Raw genomic sequence first — 20,922 nt, 5'->3', positions numbered from 1 at the left:
TTATATTGCAATTTAGTATCTGAACGCACTATATAAATACATACACCTTAACAGAACATTAAAATTCCTCCAAAAATGTAAGCCGCAAAAATGTAAGAGGCAACCTTCACTATTTCTACTCTAATTGTCAATTGATAATCAGAATAAAAGCTGAAGACAGCAGGTAATGATACAGGTTGTGTCCACTTGATTTATTTAAAAAAATAAAAGGTTGAGAAAATATTTTATGTTTGAAGTCAATTCCAGGACTGCTCTGTTTTGTCAAGCTATACTTTTTTTATACCACCCAAGTATTAAGTCCTGGAGTTTCCCTATTCTCAATCATTTTCCATCTTAATTCTCTGCTTTTGGTTTTCTTATGGCTAGATTTAAAGAAAAAGTAGTTAACATTCCTTAGAAATCATATACAAGTATTTCTGATGTTTATTAACTACGTAGTTAATATAAGAAGTGATGCTGTTTTTCACAGTTATTCCCTTGCACAACCTGATTGCTGTACAAAGATTAATGTTGTGCTACTTTCAACAGTTTACTCGATAAGACTGTTTAACAGAGATACAAACTACAACTTGGAAAAACACTATTATCCAAAGTGTCATTATGCTAACACTGGCACCCACACTCCACAGAGACAGCTAGAAATAATCAGTAAACAAGAAAATATGTACCTGAAAAACAAGTCCGAATGTCAAGCCCAACCAAAATACATAATAAATAAATAAATGCATAAAAGTAAACAAAATCCTCCTTCTTGAAAATACAGAGCTGAAAAACAGTGAAAACAAATTTTTTTAAAAAAGGGAAATAATTTGTTGCCCTGAAAAATAGCCATTTTTTAAAAAATTGTAATTTCAATACAAAACAGAACATTTTTGCCATCACAGATTTTAACTCTTTTCATGTAGGCATTTTTCTTTTTAGTGGTCTTTATAATATGGTTCTCTCAGAGGGGTAAAATTTTCAACTGTATAATATCTTAGTATGACTATTGGTGCTAGAATTATGACGACAAAAGTTGTGGCCAATGTTCTGTATGCCACATTACGGTGGAACATGAGACATTTGGGGATTTTCATATGAATAAAACTTTTTTTTAATCAGGCAAAGACTATCAAATAAATTACATTAGAGGACTGACAATTTGACCAGGTGGACAATATTACATAAGGCAAACTTCACATGTTTTAAAAAACTAGATTAATTGAACTTTGATGCTGTATTAATTTCTGAAAATGTATGAACCTTTAGTTCTTCATTTTATTGAAAATTAGGACTCTTTGTTCTTTACACTGTTTGCACTGGAGCAATTGCAACTTTCAGAACGCCATCTGACACTTGCAGCAACAGGTGCAGCACTGGTTATTTTTGTTGAATACTGTACAGCTTTATGGGTTTAATGTTGTTACTGAGTGGAAAGCTTTTTTAATGGAATTCATATTGTTCTGGGGGAGGGAGTTGAACTTGGCAGGGCTTGAAGATGACAGAATGGGTCTTTATATGTTAGCATCTTTTTTTGTCCCATAGCCATTTTGGAAGTAGCCTTGGGATGAAGACATATAAAGAAACTCCCTGAAGAAGCATGAGTGAAACAGGGAGTCCCTGTTGGAATATTTTGATGAGACTTAACAAGAAATCGACACTCATTTAAATATAATTGCATATGAATTTCATATCTTCCATTTTAACTAATCAATTACAGTGAACTGTGGAAAGATATATATATATGTGTTGTGTTAAATGAGTGTTAGTTACCCTGCATTTTGTTGGACAAGTGGAGTTTTTTTCTGACCAATGATTATACGATTTTAAACTTTAAGCAGTGAAGCTATGGTTCATTTTTACTGAGATTTTTTTGCTGAGGATTTTGGGTTTTTTTTGTTTTGTAATATTGTTACAATTTAAGCTGAACTCTCTTTGGACCGAGTAGTAAAGTAATTTTTTGAGTTTCAGACAAACAGTGACATCTTCAGGGGTGCAGGTAATAGGGAAAACCTCAACCATCAGCAATTCCAAAACAGAATCCTTAGAAAAGCTGGGTATAAGCCCCTAACATAGAGGTTAAAAAATTTAACCTAGCCTAACTGGAAAACAAAACAAAGACAAATCCCTATAACAGGGTAATTTGAAAATATAAAAGGAAAACTTTTATTTCCCTTATTTTATAAAAAGGAGGAACTTCTCATTTTAAAAAAGCCATATTATTACACCAAGAAGCTATCCTATAGTTCTTTTGTTCACCAAGATAGGGGATAAATGCATAGGATACCAGAACACATATTTAACAGTGTGATAAACAATAATGCATTTGCAGAAGAATTTTAAATAGAAAAAAGCTCCTAACTAGAGCATCCCCAAGTGAAGCCAAAGAAATTGTTTACGCTGGTTCTAGGTATCACGCAACAAATCTTACATCCCTCTGTAAAGCTTTTCTCTATTTTTAATATGAAATCTTTTTAGTTATTTAAATGTTATAATATAATACAAAGAACTGCCAAAGGAATACAGATTTGCCAACCAAGAGCAAACAAGAAACAGGTATAAACTATGGAATAACACTGTGTATAACAACGAAATAGGAACACCACATTTCAATGTTTCCAATCCATTGGGGGGGGGGGGGGGGGGAAACCTTGTTTCTTATAGCCCCTTCCCTCTCAATAATCGTATAATCCAATTTAACCAAACCTTACCCACCCCAAACTCTCCCCCTACAGTACCTCCTTTCCCATACACCAATCTCTCTCATGAATATTCACTGTGGCTATCCTGAAAACCTGACTGGCTGGGGAGCCTCCAGGACCAGGTTTGGGAACCACTGCCCTAAAGGATGCTGTAGCAGTGACAACTACTACTACTTAACATTTCTAGAGCGCTACTAGGGTTACGCAGCACTGTACAAATTAATAATTAAGGACGGTCCCTGCTCAGAAGAGCTTACAATCTAAAGGACGAAATGTCAAGTTGGGGGTAGTCTAGATTTCCTGAGTAGAGGTGTTGTGATTAGGTGCCGAAAGTGACATTGAAGAGGTGGGCTTTGAGCAATGATTTGAAGATGGGTAGGGAGGGGGCCTGGTGTATGGGCTCAGGGAGTTTGTTCCAAGCATGGGGTGAGGCGAGGCAGAAAGGGCGGAGCCTAGAGTTGGTGGTGGTGGAGAAGGGTACTGAAAGGAGGGATTTGTCTTGAGAGCGGAGGTTACGGGTAGAGACATAAGGGGAGATGAGGGTAGAGAGGTAAGGAGGGGCTGCAGATCGAGTGCATTTGTAGGTTTGTAGGAGAAGCTTGAACTGTATGTAGGAGGGAAATGGGGCGGTAGTTGGAGGGACAGGTAGGGTCAAGAGATGGTTTTTTGAGGAGTGGTGTGACCACAGCATGCTTGAAGGTGTCCGGGACAGTTGCAGTGGAGAGAGAGAGGTAGAGGATATGACAGATCGTGGGGGTGATAGTAGGAGCGATGGTGCTAAGTAGGTTGGTGGGGATGGGGTCTGAGGAACAGGTGGTGGATTTCGAAGAGGAGAGGAGATGGGCGGTTTCCTCCTCGTTAATATCAGGAAAAGAGGAGAAGGAGGCCTGGGTTGGTTGGTTGAGAGAGTGGGTTATAGGATGAAGAGGAGGAGAAGGTTTGGTGGTGAATTCGAGGTTGATCTTCTGGACCTTGTCACGGAAGTAGTCGGCCAGAGATTGAGGAGAGAGTGAGGGTGGGGGGTGGGAGCAGAGGGCACTTTGAGGAGGGAGTTGAGGGTGGCGAAGAGACGACGAGGGTTAGAGCTGAGGGAATTAGTCAATTGGGTGTAATAGTCCTGTTTGGCGAGGAATAGGGAGGATTGGAAGAAGGATAGCATGAATTTGAAGTGAATGAAGTCAGTATGGGTGCGAGATTTCCTCCAGAGGCGTTCAATGGGAGATGAAGAGATCATGGGTGAAGGGAAGTTTGTTGCAGATTGAGCAGGCGTTCCAGAGGGCACACGAGAAGGGGAGGGAGGGGGGGAGGAGGGGAATAGAGATGAGATTGGAGATATCGCAGGGACATTTGCATAGATGAGATGAGGACGAGGACAGGTGTGGGGGACCTTGGTTGGGATTGATGTCTCCCGCGGATAGCAGAAGGAGCAAGAGAGTGCGGAGAAGTGTGGGCAATGAAGACGGGATGCGCTTAGGAGGAATGGGGAAGGGTTCATGGCAAGAAGGAGGTGTTGAAGGTTGAGAGCTAGGAAGGAGGAGGACAATAGGGATGGTGAGGTGGTGGGGGACAGGGGTAGGTAGGGTATTGCAGTAGTGAGCAGGACGGGAGAGGGCATGGATGGGTAGTGAGATCGTGTGGTATACAGCGGTGGGAGGGGGAAAAGATTAGGGAGGGACAGGGCAAGGAGTAGAATGTGAATGGGGGCCATGAGTAGTGACTGAGGTGTTCACAGGGCAGGTAGATGGGCTGGGAGACAGGCAGGTGAGGGTGAGCAGTCGGGCAGGGAGTGATGAGCTGATAGGAAGATGGGCAGGGAGGCAGGCAGGTTCCAGGGTGGACAGTCAGTCAGGTGATTGGCTAGTGGGCAGGTTGAGTGGCTATCAGGCAGGAGCAGGTGGATTGGGCAGCAGGCAGGCAGGAGCAGGTGAGTGCGGTGGAGAGCACGGCAGCAGTACTGGAACAAGCTGGAATGGTTAGAAGCAAGAGCTGGCAGACTAGAACAAGCTGAAGCAGATGGACAGGAGCAAGCTGGATCAGGCAGTCTGGAGCAAGCTGGAGCAGAGGCCTGGAGGAGGCAAGCTGGAGCAGAAGGCCTGGAGTAAGCAGGGAGAAGCTGGATCAGGCAGACTGGAACAAACTGGAGCGGATGGACTGGAACAAGCAGGAAGAAGCCGGATCAGGCGGACTGGAACAGGCAGGAATAAGCTGGATGAGGCGGACTGGAACAGGCAGGAAGAAGAAGCTGGATGAGGCGGACTGGAACAGGCAGGAAGAAGAAGCTGGATGAGGCGGACTGGAACAGGCAGGAAGAAGAAGCTGGATGAGGCGGACTGGAACAGGCAGGAAGAAGAAGCTGGATGAGGCGGACTGGAACAGGCAGGAAGAAGAAGCTGGATGAGGCGGACTGGAACAGGCAGGAAGAAGAAGCTGGATCAGGCGGACTGGAACAGGCAGGAAGAAGAAGCTGGATCAGGCGGACTGGAACAGGCAGGAAGAAGAAGCTGGATCTGGCGGATTGGAACAGGCAGGAAGAGGCTGGATCAGGTGGACTGGAACAAGCAGGAAGAAGCAGGATCAGGTGGGCTGGAACAAGCGGGGAGAAGCCGGATCAGGCGGACTGGAACAAGCAGGGAGAAGCTGGAACAGGTGGACAGGATGTCACCCCTGAGGAGCAGCACTTCACAAAACCGGAACACTGCACCAGCGATTTTATGGTGAGAATCCTCTGTCCTTCCCCTGTCTCCAAATGTGCAGTCGTTGTTGGTCGCATGGTCTGGTCGGGTCGGCGAGGTCATCTGTAGTGTTGCACTAGCGGCAGTTTCTCTGCTCGTTCGATCGCGGTCAGGCCTCCACCTGCAAGGCGTGCCAAAAGATCAGGTTCACCTTGGTGCGAGGTTGGGACCAGGTGAGTCTCCCGGCCCTTCCGATCTATCTGGGGCCCGCTGTCCGGCGCTCCGGTGCGAAGCTGAGTGCCGAGTGCTCGACGCTTCTCACCTCCTCCTCTCGATCCGCACGGTGGTCGTCGTCCTCCCGTGGTCCACTCCTCTCGGGCACAGCGAGGCTCCGATGGTCCCTCCCCATGCATCGGCCCCAGACTCGGGCGGTAGGAGCGCCTCTGCAAAAAGGCCTCAGCCTTGGAATCTCCCGCCTGTCCACTCCGGTGCCCCTCAGCTCCGCCTCGACTCGAGTTCGCTCCGGCTCACCTTGCCTCGGTTGGTCTGCCTGGGCTGATCCAGGCAGACAGCTATTAGTAAGGAATTCAACTGGGCTCGGGTGCGCTCGTCCAGCTAGGGATGCGTCGCAGCCACGCGGTCCAGGCACGACAGCGGGCAGTCCCAGTCACCCTTTGCATGCTGCGGCTCCGCAGTGATTCGGCTCCAGACTCGTCCCCGCTTGCTCCGGTTGCTCTGGCTGGCCTAGGTTGGTCCAGGCAAGCTCGACTAGGCCTGGACAGGCCCGTCCGGCCAGAGATGCGTCGCGACCATGAGGTCAGCCACAAGCAGACCGCTTCGATCGGTCTCGGGATTGCCCACCTTTTCAGGGATTCAATGAGGTCCCGTGGCTTCCCGATCGGCTGTGGTGTAGTTCCAGTCCGTTCCGGTTTGGGAGACGGCAACAGTAGGCTCAGGTGAGTCCGTTTTTCCCGGACTTTAGGAGCTCTTCACCAGAGCTCCTTACCTGTCGGCCATCTTACATCCCAAGACACAAGATCCCCCTCAAGCAGCAAATAAAGATTTCAAAAGTACTTCTAACTGCCCAACCTACGTTCACAAATTTAGAGGTGAAGTATAGAATGCAATTGGAAATGAAACACAATAAGGAGACATTTGTTCTTACCTGTTAATTTCCTGTCCTTGAGTTCTGCTAGACCAGTCCAAACCTATGAACATGGAGGTGGAGACTTGAAGACTCCAATTACATCATCATTATACCAGGTACTGTAGCCAGGAACATTCCAAAATGCTAATATCAAAGCCACTCGAGAGATCAAAACAGTTGAGAGGGGAGGGAGAGAACCACACTAAACCCAGAAGAGAGGCCCTATAATGCTAACTTTGTAAAACTAACTATACACAGACCTAGGACCCAACATCTATCAAATCCCGGAGTGAGTCTTGGACTGGTCTAGCAGGACTCAAAAAAATTGAAATTAATAGGTAAGAATAAATTTCAGCTTCATTATCAGACTGCTAGAACAGTTCAGACCTACAGCTAATGCCAGAACTTTAAATAGGGTGAGAGGAAGACACAATACCATCCAGGACTGTCCTACGTAAGGCACTGTTCTACCTAGCCAAAACATCAAACTTGTAATGTTTACAAATAGAATAGAGGGAGGACCATATAGCAAACGTCTTTCGAGACAACAGCTCCTGCTCAGCCCAGGACGTAGCCTGTGACCTTGTAGAGAATGCCTTAATGCTCCATGGAACTTATTTTCACTATACAACATAGGCCGACTCAAAGTCAAACTAATCCAGCGTCTAATCAAAAAACGTCAAAGTCATGTGTCCCTTGCAAAGGACCACAGAAGAGGACAAAAAGATTCAACATCCGAAAAGGATGTCCATGATGGCTCCATCACTAAGGACTTCCAAAAGGCAGGAACAGAACTGTATGGTTCCCTTGGGCAGGACTATGGATCTTAAAATGGCTCTGAGATAGAGCGTGGAGGAGTGGCCTAGTGGTTAGAGTTGTGGACTTTGGTCCTGGGGAACTGGGTTCGATTCCCACTGCAGGCACAGGCAGCTCCTTGTGACTCTGGGCAAGTCACTTAATCCTCCATTGCCCCAGGTACAAATAAGTACCTAAGCAGCATCGAGCCTGCCCCGAGTGGGAAAGTGTGGGGTACAAATTAAAAAAAAAAAAAAGGGAAGTGGCAGCATACTGTAGACTCTCTCACTGCCTCCATAAGATCTAGATTCACTGCTATTATCACAGACCTCAAAGTTTCCATCCAAAATAGGACCTCTTAAGGACCAGTTGACACTTTTTACATCTAAAATAGGATGAAAAAAAACTTTTTTGGGGGAATGACAAAATAAACCAAATACTGACCCACGTCCCACTGGACTTTGGGAAGTGGCACTACTGTTCCTAGTTCTAATAAATAAGAAAGCGGGAGCTCAAGGGGAAGCAAAAAAATGTTTGCAAATCGGTGGAAAAACTCCAGTTTGTAAATCAGACCTGACAACACCCAGCACCCACTCCTTGTAAAACTCAGCTAGGAACTGCCTAATTTCTGGCATGAGCAGCAGACTCACCTCACTTTATTGCAGAGATCTGGAAGCGACTACATATTTGGGAGCTAGGCCTGTAGCTCTCCTGTCTGAACGAAAGGAAAAGGACTTACCTTGGTATCTATTTGAAAGTGACTGCAGATTTGGGAGCTAGGCCTGTAGCCCTCCTGTCTGAAAGAAGAGGATTTAGCTTGATATCTGGAATGCTGAAACTAAATAGATCTACCAGGACTGTAAAATCTGGTATCTCAAAATCTACTGGATGTCGACTGAGAAGATGGCTTAGGCTTGTCCTCCAGCAAGTGCTGAGGACACCCTAGTTCCTTAACAAGGCTAAGTCCTCTGCAAAATGCTTACCCCTAAGGGGAAGCCTGCTGAGGCAAGTCTTAGAAGCCAAATCTGCAGACTAATTACACAGCTAGAGCACAGACAGACTGCCATGGATTTGACAGAAAGCCAAATAAGATCATAGAGGATATCAGTCACATAGAAAAAAGCCACTTCTAGACAAGCGGATTGCTGAGGGCTACAAGATAATATTCCAAGACACAGGCACTACAGATAGCCACTTCAAAAGCCTGTTTTATGTTCAATAATTTTTATTCAAAATTAACACAAATAACACCAGCAGTGCAAGAGAAATAAATCCCCAAATCCACCCCCCCCCCAAATACAAGACTGTTTAAAAATGGATTCCAGTCTTCTATCTTGAATATCCTTCAAAGCCAAATCTCCTTCCATGGGAACAGTAGACTTCTTTGTAACTGCAGTTAAGAAATGGTAGTCTTCTTTGTAACTGCAGTTACTAAGGCATCCAACTTTGGTTGCTTTAATTTGTCATTCTCTTCAGACACAAGGGGATAGCGCTTACCCATAGCTCTTCGAACCCTGAGATGAGCATCTGGAGCATTCCACTCCACCAAAATTATGGCATGAATACCCTGATGAACAGGAAAAGCTTTGGGAAGTCTACTGCATTGAGTGTCACATGTATGATTATTTCCCATTTGGTGAGATGTCATATATGTGTGCTCAATACAATGAGCTCCTAGCTCTCAGAGAATGAGTCCATTCTCTTGAGGCTATAGCAGCAGACTTGGAGGAGCTGAGGGAGACAGAGAGGTACATAGAGGAGGCCTACAGGGACGTAGAAAAGTCCCATCTCCAATCTGGCAGCCCCAGTGCTGCCATGGAGGAGGGAGGCCTCCTAAAAGGACAGCATCACCTTGGTGAGGCTGGAACTAATCCTGTAGACAGGATCAGCACACCAGAGAATGCAATATCCTCTCACACCGAGGATGTGTTTCCAGGAGCTACTACCCAGGTGGGAAGGGTTAGGACAGCTATTGCAGTGGGTGATTAGATTATTAAGTATGTAGATAGCTGGGTGGCTGGTGGACGTGAAGATCAACTGGTGACTTGCCTGCCTGGTGCGAAGGTGGTGGACCTCACGCGTCACCTAGATAGGATTTTAGATAGTGCTGGGGAGGAGTTGGCTGTCTTGGTACATGTGGGTACCAATGACATAGGAAAATGTGGGAGAGAGGTTCTGGAAGCCAAATTTAGGCTCTTAGGTAGAAAGCTCAAATTCAGAACCTCTAGGGTAATGTTTTCTGAAGTGCTACCCATTTCACATGCAGGGCCCAAGAGACAAGCAGAGTTCCAGAGTCTCAATGCGTGGATGAGACGATGGTGCAGGGAGGAGGGTTTTAAATTTGTTAGGAACTGGGCAACATTCTGGGGTAGGGGGAGCCTATTCCGAAAGGATGGGCTCCACCTTAATCAGGGTGGGACCAGGCAGCTGTCATCGGTGTTTAAAAAGGAGATAGAGCAGTTTTTAAACTAGAGACTGGGGAAGGCCGACGGTAGCTCAAAAGCGCATGGTTCGGAATAAGGTATCTTTTAAAGATAACACCAAAACAGGGAAGATAGTAAGGTTGCAAAAGAGACCTTAGTAGATCAGGTGTCCTTAAATAAAAATAAAAATCAGACGAAAGATTGCAATTTGATACAGTCAAGTACTGAGAATGATGTAAATAGTTTGAAATGTCTATATGCAAATGCCAGAAGTCTACAAAATAAGATGGGAGAGTTGGATATATTTCACTAAATAAAAAATTAGATACAATAGGAATCTCTGAGACCTGGTGGAAGGAGGATAACCAGTGGGACACTGTCATACCGGGGTACAAATTATATCGTAGTGATAGGGTGGATCAAATTGGTGGAGGGTTAACATTTTATGTTAAAGAAGGCCTTGAATCAAATAGATTGAAAATTCTACAAGAAACAAAACACATCTTGGAATTCCTGTGGATTGAAATTCCATGTGTAAAGGGGAAAAGGATAGTGAAAGGAGTGTACTACTGTCTGCCTGGACAGGATGAACAGACTGATGTAGAAATGTTATTGGAAATTAGGGATGCTAACAAACTGGGCAGCACAATAATAATGTATGATTTCAATTATTATTGACTGGGTAAATGTAACATCGGGGCATGCTAGGGAGGTAAAATTCCTTGACGAAATCAAGGATTGCTTTATGGAGCAGCTGGTACAGGAGCCGACGAGAGAAGGAAAAATTCTAGACCTAGTCTTTAGTGGAGCGCATGATCTGGTGCGGGAGGTAATGGTGCAGAGGCTGCTTGATAACAGTGATCATAATGTGATCAGATTTGATATTAGCTTTGGAGTAAGTATACACAGGATATCCAATACTTTAGCATTTAACTTTCAAAAAGGAGACTATGATAAAATGAGAAGAACAGTGAAAAAAAAAAACTTAGTGGAGCGGCTGCAAGGGTCAAAATTTTACATCAGGCATGGATGCTGTTCAAAAATATCATCCTGGAAGCCCAGGCCAAATATATTCTGTGTATTAAAAAAGGAGGGAGGAAGACCAAACAACAGCTGGCATGGTTAAAAAATGAGGTGAAGGAAGCTATTAGACAGTATAAGGAATGTCAAGTCAAATGCAAAGCACTGATAAGGAAAGCAAAGAGAGACTTTGAAAAAAAGATTGTGTTAGAGGCAAACACACATAGTAAGAATTTTTTTAGGTATATTAAAAGCAAGAAGCCAGCAAAAGAATCGGTTGGACCACTAGATGGCGGAGAGGTAAAAGGGGCGATCAGGGAAGACAAAGCCATAGCAGAGAGATTAAATTAATTCTTTACTTCGGTCTTCACCGAGGAAGATTTGGGAGTGATACCGGTGCCAGAAACGGTATTCAAAGCTGACGAGTCAGAGAAACTGAATGAAATCTCTATAAACCTAGAGGATGTAATGGGGCAATTTGACAAACTGAAGAGTAGCAAATGTCCTGAACCGCATGGTATGCATCCCAGAGTAGATACAATTAAAAAATGAACTGGCGGAACTATTGTTAGTAATATGTAAATTATCTTTAAAATCGAACGTGGTACTGGAAGATTGGAGGGTAGCTCATGTAACGCCGATATTTAAAAAAGGTTCCAGAGGGGATCCGGGAAATTATAGACTGGTGAGCCTGACGTCGGTTCCAGGCAAAATGGTAGAGACTATTATAAAGAACAAAATTACAGACCATATTAAAAAGCATGGATTGATGAGACAAAGTCAACATGGATTTAGTGAAGGAAAATCTTGCCTCACCAATCTATTACATTTCTTTGAAAGGGTGAACAAACATGTGGATAAAGGAGAGCCTGTTGATACTCCTGCTTATAATCGAAAGACAAAAACGCCTATATTGCGACCTAAATCGGGAGATAGGCATTTATCTCCCAAAAACGAATAACGTGGTATAATCGAAAGTCGAACTTGGACGTTTTCAACTGCACTCCATCGCGGAAGCGTACAAAGTTGACGGGGGCGTGTCGAAGGCGTGGTGAAGGCGGAACGGGGGCGTGGTTATCGGACGATCAGAGATGGGCGCCTTTCGCCGATAATGGAAAAAAAATATGCGTTTTTAGCGAGAATTTAGGGCACTTTTCCTGGACCCTGTTTTTCCACGACTAAGGCCCCAAAAAGTGCCCTAAATGACCAGATAACCACTGGAGGGAATCGAGGATGACCTCCCCTGACTCCCCCAGTGGTCACAAACCCCCTCCCACCACAAAATATGCCGTTTCACAACTGTTCATTTTCACCCTCAAATGTCATACCCACCTCCCTGGCAGCAGTATGCAGGTCACTGGAGCAGTTATTAGGGGGTGCAGTGGACTTCAGGCAGGCGGACCCAGGCCCATCCCTCCCCTACCTGTTACAATTGTGCTGCTTAATGCTTATTAGTCGTCCAACCCCCCAAATCCACTGTACCCACATGTAGGTGCCCCCCTTCACCCCTTAGGGCTATAGTAATGGTGTAGACTTGTGGGCAGTGGGTTTTGAGGGGGATTTGGGGGACTCAATACACAAGGGAAGGGTGCTATGCACCTGGGAGCTGTTTTACCTTTTTTTTTTTTTTTTTGTAAAAGTGCCCCCTAGGGTGCCCGGTTGATGTCCTGGCATGTGAGGGGGGACATGCACTACGAATCCTGGCCCCTCCCACGAACAAATGCCTTGGATTTATTCGTTTTTGAGCTGGGCGCTTTCATTTTCCATTATCGCTGAAAAACAAAAACGCCCAGCTCACAAATTGTCGAATAAAACGTGGACGTCTATTTTTTTCGAAAATACGGTTCGGTCCGCCCCTTCACGGACCCGTTCTCGGAGATAAACGCCCATGGAGATAGACGTTTTCGTTCAATTATGCCCCTCACTGTGTATCTGGATTTTCAAAAGGCATTTGATAAAGTACCTCATGAAAGACTCCAGAGGAAACTGGAGCGTCATGGGATAGGAGGTAGTGTCCTATTGTGGATTAAAAACTGGTTAAAGGATAGAAAACAGAGAGTAGGGTTAAATGGTCAGTATTCTCAATGGAGAAGGGTAGATAGTGGGGTTCCTCAGGGTCTGTGCTGGGACCGCAGCTTTTTTAACATATTTATAAATGATTTAGAGATGGGAGTAACTAGTGAGGTAATTAAATTTGCTGACAACACAAAGCTATTCAAAGCTGTTAAATCGCGAGAGGATTGTGAAAATTTTCAAGAGGACCTTATGAGACTGGGAGACTGGGCGTCTAAATGGCTTGTGACGTTTAATGTGAGCAAGTGCAAAGTGATGCATGTGGGAAAGAGGAACCCGAACTATAGCTGTGTAATGCAAGGTTCCACGTTAGGAGTCACCGACCAAGAAAGGGATCTCGGTGTTGTTGTTAATGGTACATTGAAATCTCTGCTCAGTGTGCTGCTGCGGCTAAGAAAGCAAATAGAATGTTAGGTATTATTAGGAAAGGAATGGAGAACAGAAGTGAGGACTTTATAATGCCTTTGTATCTGTCAATGGTGCAACCGCACCTCGAATATTGTGTTCAAGTTCTGGTCGCCGCATCTCAAAAAAAGATATAGTGGAATTAGAAAAGGTACAGAGAAGGGCGATGAAAATGATAAAGGGGATGGGATGACTTTCCTATGAGGAAAGGCTAAAGCGGCTAGGGCTCTTCAGCTTTGAGAAGAGACGGGTGAGGTGAGGTCTATAAAATAATGTGTGGAGTGGAACGGGTAGACGTGAATCGTTTGTTTACTCTTTCCAAAAATACTAGGACTACGGGGCATGCGATGAAGCTACAAAGTAGTAAATTTAATACGAATCGGAGAAAATATTTCTTCACTCAACATGTAATTAAACTCTGGAATTCGTTGCCAGAGAATGTGGTAAAGGCGGTTAGCTTAGCGGGGTTTTTAAATGGTCTGTACGGCTTCCTAAAGGAAAAGTTCATAGAACATTATTAAATTGACTTGGGAAAATTCACTGCTTACTTCTGGGATAAGCATCATAAAATGTACTGAGCGCAGGTATTTGTGACCTGGATTGGTCACTGTTGGAAACACCTTTGGTCTGTCCCAGTGTGGCAATACTTATGTACTTAATACCCTTCAAAATAGCATCTCCAGTAGGACAGACTGAACAGGGGTTTCAGAAATACTCGAAGTTCAAAAGACTGAGCGACAATGTTAGCAGACTCTTTCCTCCAAAAAAGCATTATCACAGTGAAATGATCCCTATTACCCCATGTAATTTCACCATCTTCTAAAGGCTCAAAAAAATGATTTAGAAAGTACACTAGAGGTACATAAACAAACTGATCCTCCTGCAGAACCAATAGAATGGGAGTCTCAGGTATTGTCTTGGGTCTAGTCTATTTTGGGGGGGATTTTCTTTTTGGAAGAGGTGGGTTCCTTTGAATCTTTTACCACAGAAGGCATCCCCGTGCTCTGTAAAGACGACAGATAAATTCTGGAGAGAAGTTTCTACTGCTCCCATGGAACCCAAGTTCCTCAGAGTGACACCAGAAGGACCCTCCAGAGGATTCAAAACATCCTGTTCCATTAAAAGCTCATGACAAACTTCAGCCTTCCGAGGAAAACTAGACTGAAATAAAATGGATGCTATTTCCACCGGAGAATCAAGGCTATGAGAGGGAGCAGTGCTACTCCCTACCTCTGGAAAAAGCACAGGGACTTGAAGTGGTTTCCTGCTGAACTACAATCTTGTCAATATAGACTGAGCAACCAATTTAACAAAGTAACATAGTAGATGACGGCAGAAAAAGACCTGCAAGGTCCATCCAGTCTGCCCAACAAGATAAACTCACATGTGCTACTTTTTGTGTATACCTTACCTTGATTTGTACCTGTCCTTTTCAGGGCACAGACCGTATAAGCCTGCCCAGCACTATCCCCGCCTCCCACCACCGGTTCTGGCACAGACCGTATAAGTCTGCCCAGCACCATCCCCGCCTCCCGCCACCGGTTCTGCCACCCAATCTCGTCTAAGCTCTTTAGGATCCATTCCTTCTGAACAGGATTCCTTTATGTTTATCCCACGCATTTTTGAATTCCGTTACTGTTTTCGTTTCCACCACCTCCCACGGGAGGGCATTCCAAGCATCCACTACTCTCTCCGTGAAAAAATACTTCCTGACATTTTTCTTGAGTCTGCCCCCCTTCAATCTCATTTCATGTCCTCTCGTTCTACCGCCTTCGCATCTCCGGAAAAGGTTCGTTTGCAGATTAATACCTTTCAAATATTTGAACGTCTGTATCATATCACCCCTGTTTCTCCTTTCCTCCAGAGTATACATGTTCAGGTCTGCAAGTCTCTCCTCATACGTCTTGTAACGCAAATTCCATACCATTCTCATAGCTTTTCCTTGCACCGCTTCAATTCTTTTTACATCCTTAACAAGATACGGCCTCCAAAACTGAACAGAATACTCCAGGTGGGGCCTCACCAACGACTTATACAGGGGCATCAACACCCCTTTTCTTCTGCTGGTCACACCTCTCTCTATACAGCCTAACAACCTTCTAGCTACGGCCACCGCCTTGTCACACTGTTTCGTCGCCTTCAAATCCTCAGATACTATCACCCCAAGATCCCTCTCCCCATCCGTACCTATCAGACTCTCCCCGCCTAACACATACGTCTCCCGTGGATTTCTACTCCCTAAGTGCATCACTTTGCATTTCTTCGCATGAACATGAACAGCACTGGTTGACGTGCTGCAGCGGCCACCCAAAAAGGGAACACCATTTAATCCATTCAGACAACATCAATTAAGAGAAAATGGCTACCGGTAAAAAATTAGTTTCACTTTCGGTCTGCTGAAACCACCTGTCACCTTGTGCATACTAGTACAATAAAATGGAACACCCTGGTACTCAAAGCACTCAGCAACAGTTTTTGCTCCCGGACTCAGATGAGAGAAGCCGTGAATAACCCTCAAATGGCAGCTCCCAGCTGAACAAATCTTGTCCACTGCCTGTTATCTGCAGTACCTTTGACAAAAAAAAAAAAAGAATGAAAAATGTTTCTTTCCTTTTAAGTCCTCTTCTCTTCCTTTTCCATAGAGCCCCTTAGAGGGAAGAGGAGAGGCAGGAAGCACCACTAAGCTTACAGAAACAGAGACAAAGAGAAGCAATACGGATTTCTCTGGATGTTCCTCGGCACCCCTACATTCTTCCTTACCCTCAATTTACCGGTAAATAGTATCTGACCATGTAAGAAAACATTTTAATGGATTCAACACATTATAAAACAACTAGTAAAAAAGGCCCGTTTCTGACACAAATGAAACGGGCGCTAGCAAGGTTTTCCTCGGAGTGTGTATGTTTGGGAGAGTGTATGTGAGAGTGACTGTGTGAGAGTCAGAGTGAAAGTGTGTGTGTGTGAGAGAGAGAGTGAGTCTGGGTGTGAGTGTGTTTGTGAGAGTGTGTGTGTGAGAATGAGAGTGTGTGCAAGTGTGTATGTGAGACAGTGTGAGAGTGTGTGTGTGTGTGCGAGAGAGAGTGTGTGTGAGACACAGATTCTCTGTGAGAGTGAGTGTATGAGACCAAGCGAGTGTGTGAGGGACTGTGTGGCACATAGAGAGTGAATGTGATACATTGTGAGACAGAGTGTGTGAGAGTGAGAGTCAGAAAGACATTGTATATGAGAGAGAGAGTGTGAGCCTTGCCCTCCCAATCCATGCCCATCTGTCCCCTGCCCCCTCCATTCATCCTTTTCCAGCAATTTTCCTCTCTCCCTGAGCCCTGCCATCTCAATCCATGCCCATCCATGCTTCTCTGTCCCCTGCCCCCTCCATTCATCCTTTTCCAGCAATTCCCCTCTCTCCCTGAGCCCTGCCATCTCAATCCATGCCCATCCATGCTTCTCTGTCCCCTCCATTCATCCTTTTTACAGTAATTCCCCTCTCACCCTGAGCCCTGCCATCTCAATCCATGCCCATCCATGCTTCTCTGTCCCCTGCCCCCTCCATTCATCCTTTTCCAGCAATTCCTCTCTTTCCCTGAGCCCTGCCATCTCAATCCATGCTTCTCTGTCCCCTGCCCCCTCCATTCATCCTTTTCCAGCAATTCCCCTCTCTCCCTGAGCCCTGCCATCTCAATCCATGCCCATCCATGCTTCTCTGTCCCCTGCCCCCTCCATTCATCCTTTTCCAGCAATTCCCCTCTCACCCTGAGCCCTGCCATCTCAATCCATGCCCATCCATGCTTCTCTGTCCCCTGCCCCCTCCATTCATCCTTTTCCAGCAATTCCCCTCTCACCCTGAGCCCTGCCATCTCAATCCATGCCCATCCATGCTTCTCTGTCCCCTGCCCCCTCCATTCATCCTTTTCCAGCAATTCCCCTCTCTCCCTGAGCCCTGCCATCTCAATCCATGCCCATCCATGCTTCTCTGTCCCCTGCCCCCTCCATTCATCCTTTTCCAGCAATTCCCCTCTCTCCCTTCCATGACCCCCCTTCGCATCCATGCTCTTCTGTCTCCCATGTCCCAGCATGTCCCGCCCCCTTCTTCCCCCCCCCCCTTCGCATCCTTGCTGTCGTTTCTCCTCTGCCCTCCCGCTCCCATTGTTCAACTGCCCACCCTCTTCTCTTCCCCCTACATCCCTTTTTTTTTTTTTTAATTTACCTCCGTGGCGGCTGTTCCGGCAGCGCAGCGTCAGGGAAGGAGGCGGCGCTCCCGACGTCTAGCCTTCCCTTCGTTGTGTTCCGCCTTCTTCTGACGTCATCCTTGACGTCAGAAGAAGGCGGAACACAGCGAAGGGAAGGCTAGAGACGTCGGGAGCGCCGCCTCCTTCCCTGACGCTGCGTTTTGGTTTTTTGTTTTTTTTTTGCGCCGTCAACGTCATGACGTTTGCCCTGGACGTCATGACGTTTGACGCGAGGGCGGGGCAGAGACGGTTGGCAGCCTGGCTGGCTTCACACCACGAACGCCACGAACCCTAAGAAATGTTTGAGTGACTTCAGAACGTTGTCGTCATTAGAACGTTCACGGTGCGTTTTATTATATTAGATGTCAAAGTGACTTTAACAATGATCCATGATATGATAGTGTTTATCATCTGTTACGTTTCTAATGAGTCACTTGCAAATACCGTAAATAGAATTAAAACATTTTAAGGCCAATATTCAAAGCAAGTTAACCAGCCAGAAACAGCTGCCAACTGGTTAATTCGTTTGGTCACAGCTATCCAGTCATTTACAGTGGAACTTAACTAGTCACCTTGCTCAAAATAACCAGTTAAGCAACAAACTTAAAGTCAGCTACGTTGGGGGCAGTTAGGTCCCGATATAAACGGTGAGGTTTAGCGCATAAATAGGACCGCACTAATGGCTGTCCTCTCTTTATGCGCTTAACCCACGGCCAGTTAAGTCTGATTATTAAGTTAATCAGTCATGCGCTAGACAGGTTTAAAAAAAAAAAAAAGGGAAATTCAATGCCAAAGCCATGAGGCCCAGTATTGAATTTCTGGTTTTAAAACCAGCAGCGGACAAAAAATGCAGTCTGCCACTGGCTTAATATCAGCCGGTTTATTTTTAAGGCAAAATCTTTATGGATTTGCTTGGCTTAAAAACATTTTATATTTGTAGGAAAGATATTTCAGGAAGAGCATCCACACACTTCTGATTCTGAAGGCATATGTCCACTATAAAACAATAGTGAAACTATTGTATTTAACTAGTTAGACTTTTACATTAGGTGCAGTTCACTCACCATCCTTCCAGGAGTAGTATGCTGTATTGCACACGTTTCCAACGTATTAGTAGCTTAGTCTGCAGCTTGTAATTCACAATTCCAGAAATAAACCTAAAGTGAACAAAAATATTAAGATAATAAAAGCACTCAAAATGTTAAACTTGGTTCAGTAATTCTCTCATCATTTAGTTGATTTCCTAGGTGTTCAGCTGTGTGCATCAACCTAGCTACAAAATTTAGCATGTGTCCAGTAGAAATGTCATTATTGTGTGCAAAAACTTGAAGATATATGGTGTAAACAGTATAGCAAAGCTCTTACCAAAGGAATACTAAATAGCAGGATGATGCTAAACTGACCACACTCTGTTTTCTTTTTCCTCTTGGCTCCCCCCTACTTGCTTCCAGACGCAAGGCCGGTGCAAGGTTTTCTGGTGCTCCCCTGCAACCCATACACTGGCACCCTCTTCCCTTATTAATATAAAAGGCAGGTCACATACACTCCTTTCCCCAAAACTCCTACACCAACTCTGTTTGTTCACACAATGCCACCACTTAATTAAAAAATTTAAAAAAAAAGGCTAAAACCACTTTCATTTTACAAAATTAGACATCAATTATTTGCTAATTGGGTACATGTGGAGGGGCATAATCGAAAGGAGCGCCCAGGTTTTCCTGAGGACATCCTCGCAGGACATCCTAGCGAAGGGGCAGGGAAACCCATATTATTGAAGCAAGATGGGCATCCATCTTTCGTTTCGATAATACGGTCAGGGATGCCCAAATCTCAACACTTAGGTTGACCTTAGAGATGGTCGTCCATGATTTTCAGCGATAATGGAAACCGAGGACGCCCATATGAGAAACGACCAAATCCAAGCCCTTTGGTTGTGGGAGGAGTCAACATTTGTAGTGCACTGGTCCCCCTGACATGCCAGGACATCAACTGGGCACCCTAGGGTCACTGCAGTGGACTTCACAAATTGCTCCCAAGTGCATATCTCCCTTGTGTGCTGAGCCCCCCCAAAACCCGCTCCCCACAACTGTACACCACTACCATAGCCCTAAGGGGTGAAGGGGGCACCTACATGTGGGTACAGTGGGTTTCTGGTGGGTTTTAAAGGGCTCACATTTACCACCACAAGTGTACCAGGTAGGGGGGGATGGGCCTGGGTCCGCCTGCCTGAAGTGCACTGCATCCACTAAAACTGCTCCAGGGACCTGCATACTGCTGCCATGGAGCTGGGTATGACATTTGAGGCTGGCAAAAAATATTTTAAAAAATGTTTTTAGAGTGGGAGGGGGTTGGTGATCACTGGGGGAGTAAGGGCAGGTCATCCCCAATTCCCTCCGGTGTTCATCTGGTCAGTTTGGGCACCTTTTTGAGGCTTAGTCGTAACAAAAAATGGACCAAGTAAAGCCGCCCAAGTGCTCATCAGGGACGCCCTTCTTTTTTCCATTATCGGTCAAGGATGCCCATATGTTAGGCACGTCCCAGTCCCACCTTCGCTACGCTTCCGACATGCCCCTGTGAACTTTGGTTGTCCCCGCTACAGAAAGCAGTTGAGGACGCCCAAAATCGACTTTCGATTATGCCGATTTGGCCAACCCTGGGAGAAGGACGCCCATCTCCCGATTTGTGTCGAAAGATAGGCACCCTTCTCTTTAGAAAATAAGCCTGATATTCTCAATTGTCAGACATATTCCTAGAATGATGCTCATGCACCTCACACAAAAACATCTACATGCTTCCCATACCCACACAGCATGCATTCTTTCACACAGACGTACTCCCTCCATACACATCCACATATACACCCAATTTTACACACCTTTTTAATACATTTATGAAACCCACACACACATATCAACTTCCCCCCACCATTACCATGCCCACATTTATGTTTCAATCTGTTTTATTGATTTCAATACAACAGCAAAACAAGAACAATAGTATGATCAAATACTAAACCATTACAGAAAACCCCTTCCCCACCCCCAACCCCCCCCCCCCCCCAAAACCTGCACACACGTACCCCCCACATCTGTGCATTTTGCCAGAATTTAGCTGTTAACAGTTTAATAAATGACTGCAGGCTCGGACTGGCAAATTTAACCACAATGGCTCCCATGCTTCCTGAAACTGACAGCCTCTTTGGGACTCTAAAGAAAAAAAACCTTGATGCTCTAGGCGCATTTGTACAAGCAGCATAGATCGAAAAGTGTATATGGAGGGGCTCTTCCCATGTCCACTTTTACACATCAAGGTTAGGTTTATTTGATAAACCACTTAGGTTCAGACCATCAAAGCAGTGTACAATATAAAACAAATACATGAAATACAAGTAGAACATATAGGCAATTGATAGAGAAGGACATACATTTTATACTGCTTATCCCAGAAATAGTGGATTTTCCCCAAGTCCATTTAATAATG

General features: G+C 45.1%; 1 protein-coding gene across 1 annotated transcript in view; it reads right to left on the bottom strand.

Annotated features, from left to right (window-relative positions):
* EIF2AK2 (eukaryotic translation initiation factor 2 alpha kinase 2) overlaps positions 1 to 20,922 on the bottom strand; it is a 219,104-nt gene that overhangs the window by 188,661 nt on the left and 9,521 nt on the right. The window contains exon 2 of the mRNA XM_030196395.1: positions 18,507 to 18,599. Within this exon, the coding sequence (XP_030052255.1) occupies positions 18,507 to 18,509 (3 nt within the window). The 5' untranslated portion in view covers positions 18,510 to 18,599. The remainder of the gene's footprint in view (positions 1 to 18,506; positions 18,600 to 20,922) is intronic.

The sequence above is a fragment of the Microcaecilia unicolor genome, chromosome 3 (assembly GCF_901765095.1).
Source record: "Microcaecilia unicolor chromosome 3, aMicUni1.1, whole genome shotgun sequence".
NCBI classification, from domain to species: domain Eukaryota; kingdom Metazoa; phylum Chordata; class Amphibia; order Gymnophiona; family Siphonopidae; genus Microcaecilia; species Microcaecilia unicolor.
Note: the sequence above shows the minus strand (reverse complement) of the source record. Positions and strands in the feature narration are given on the sequence as shown.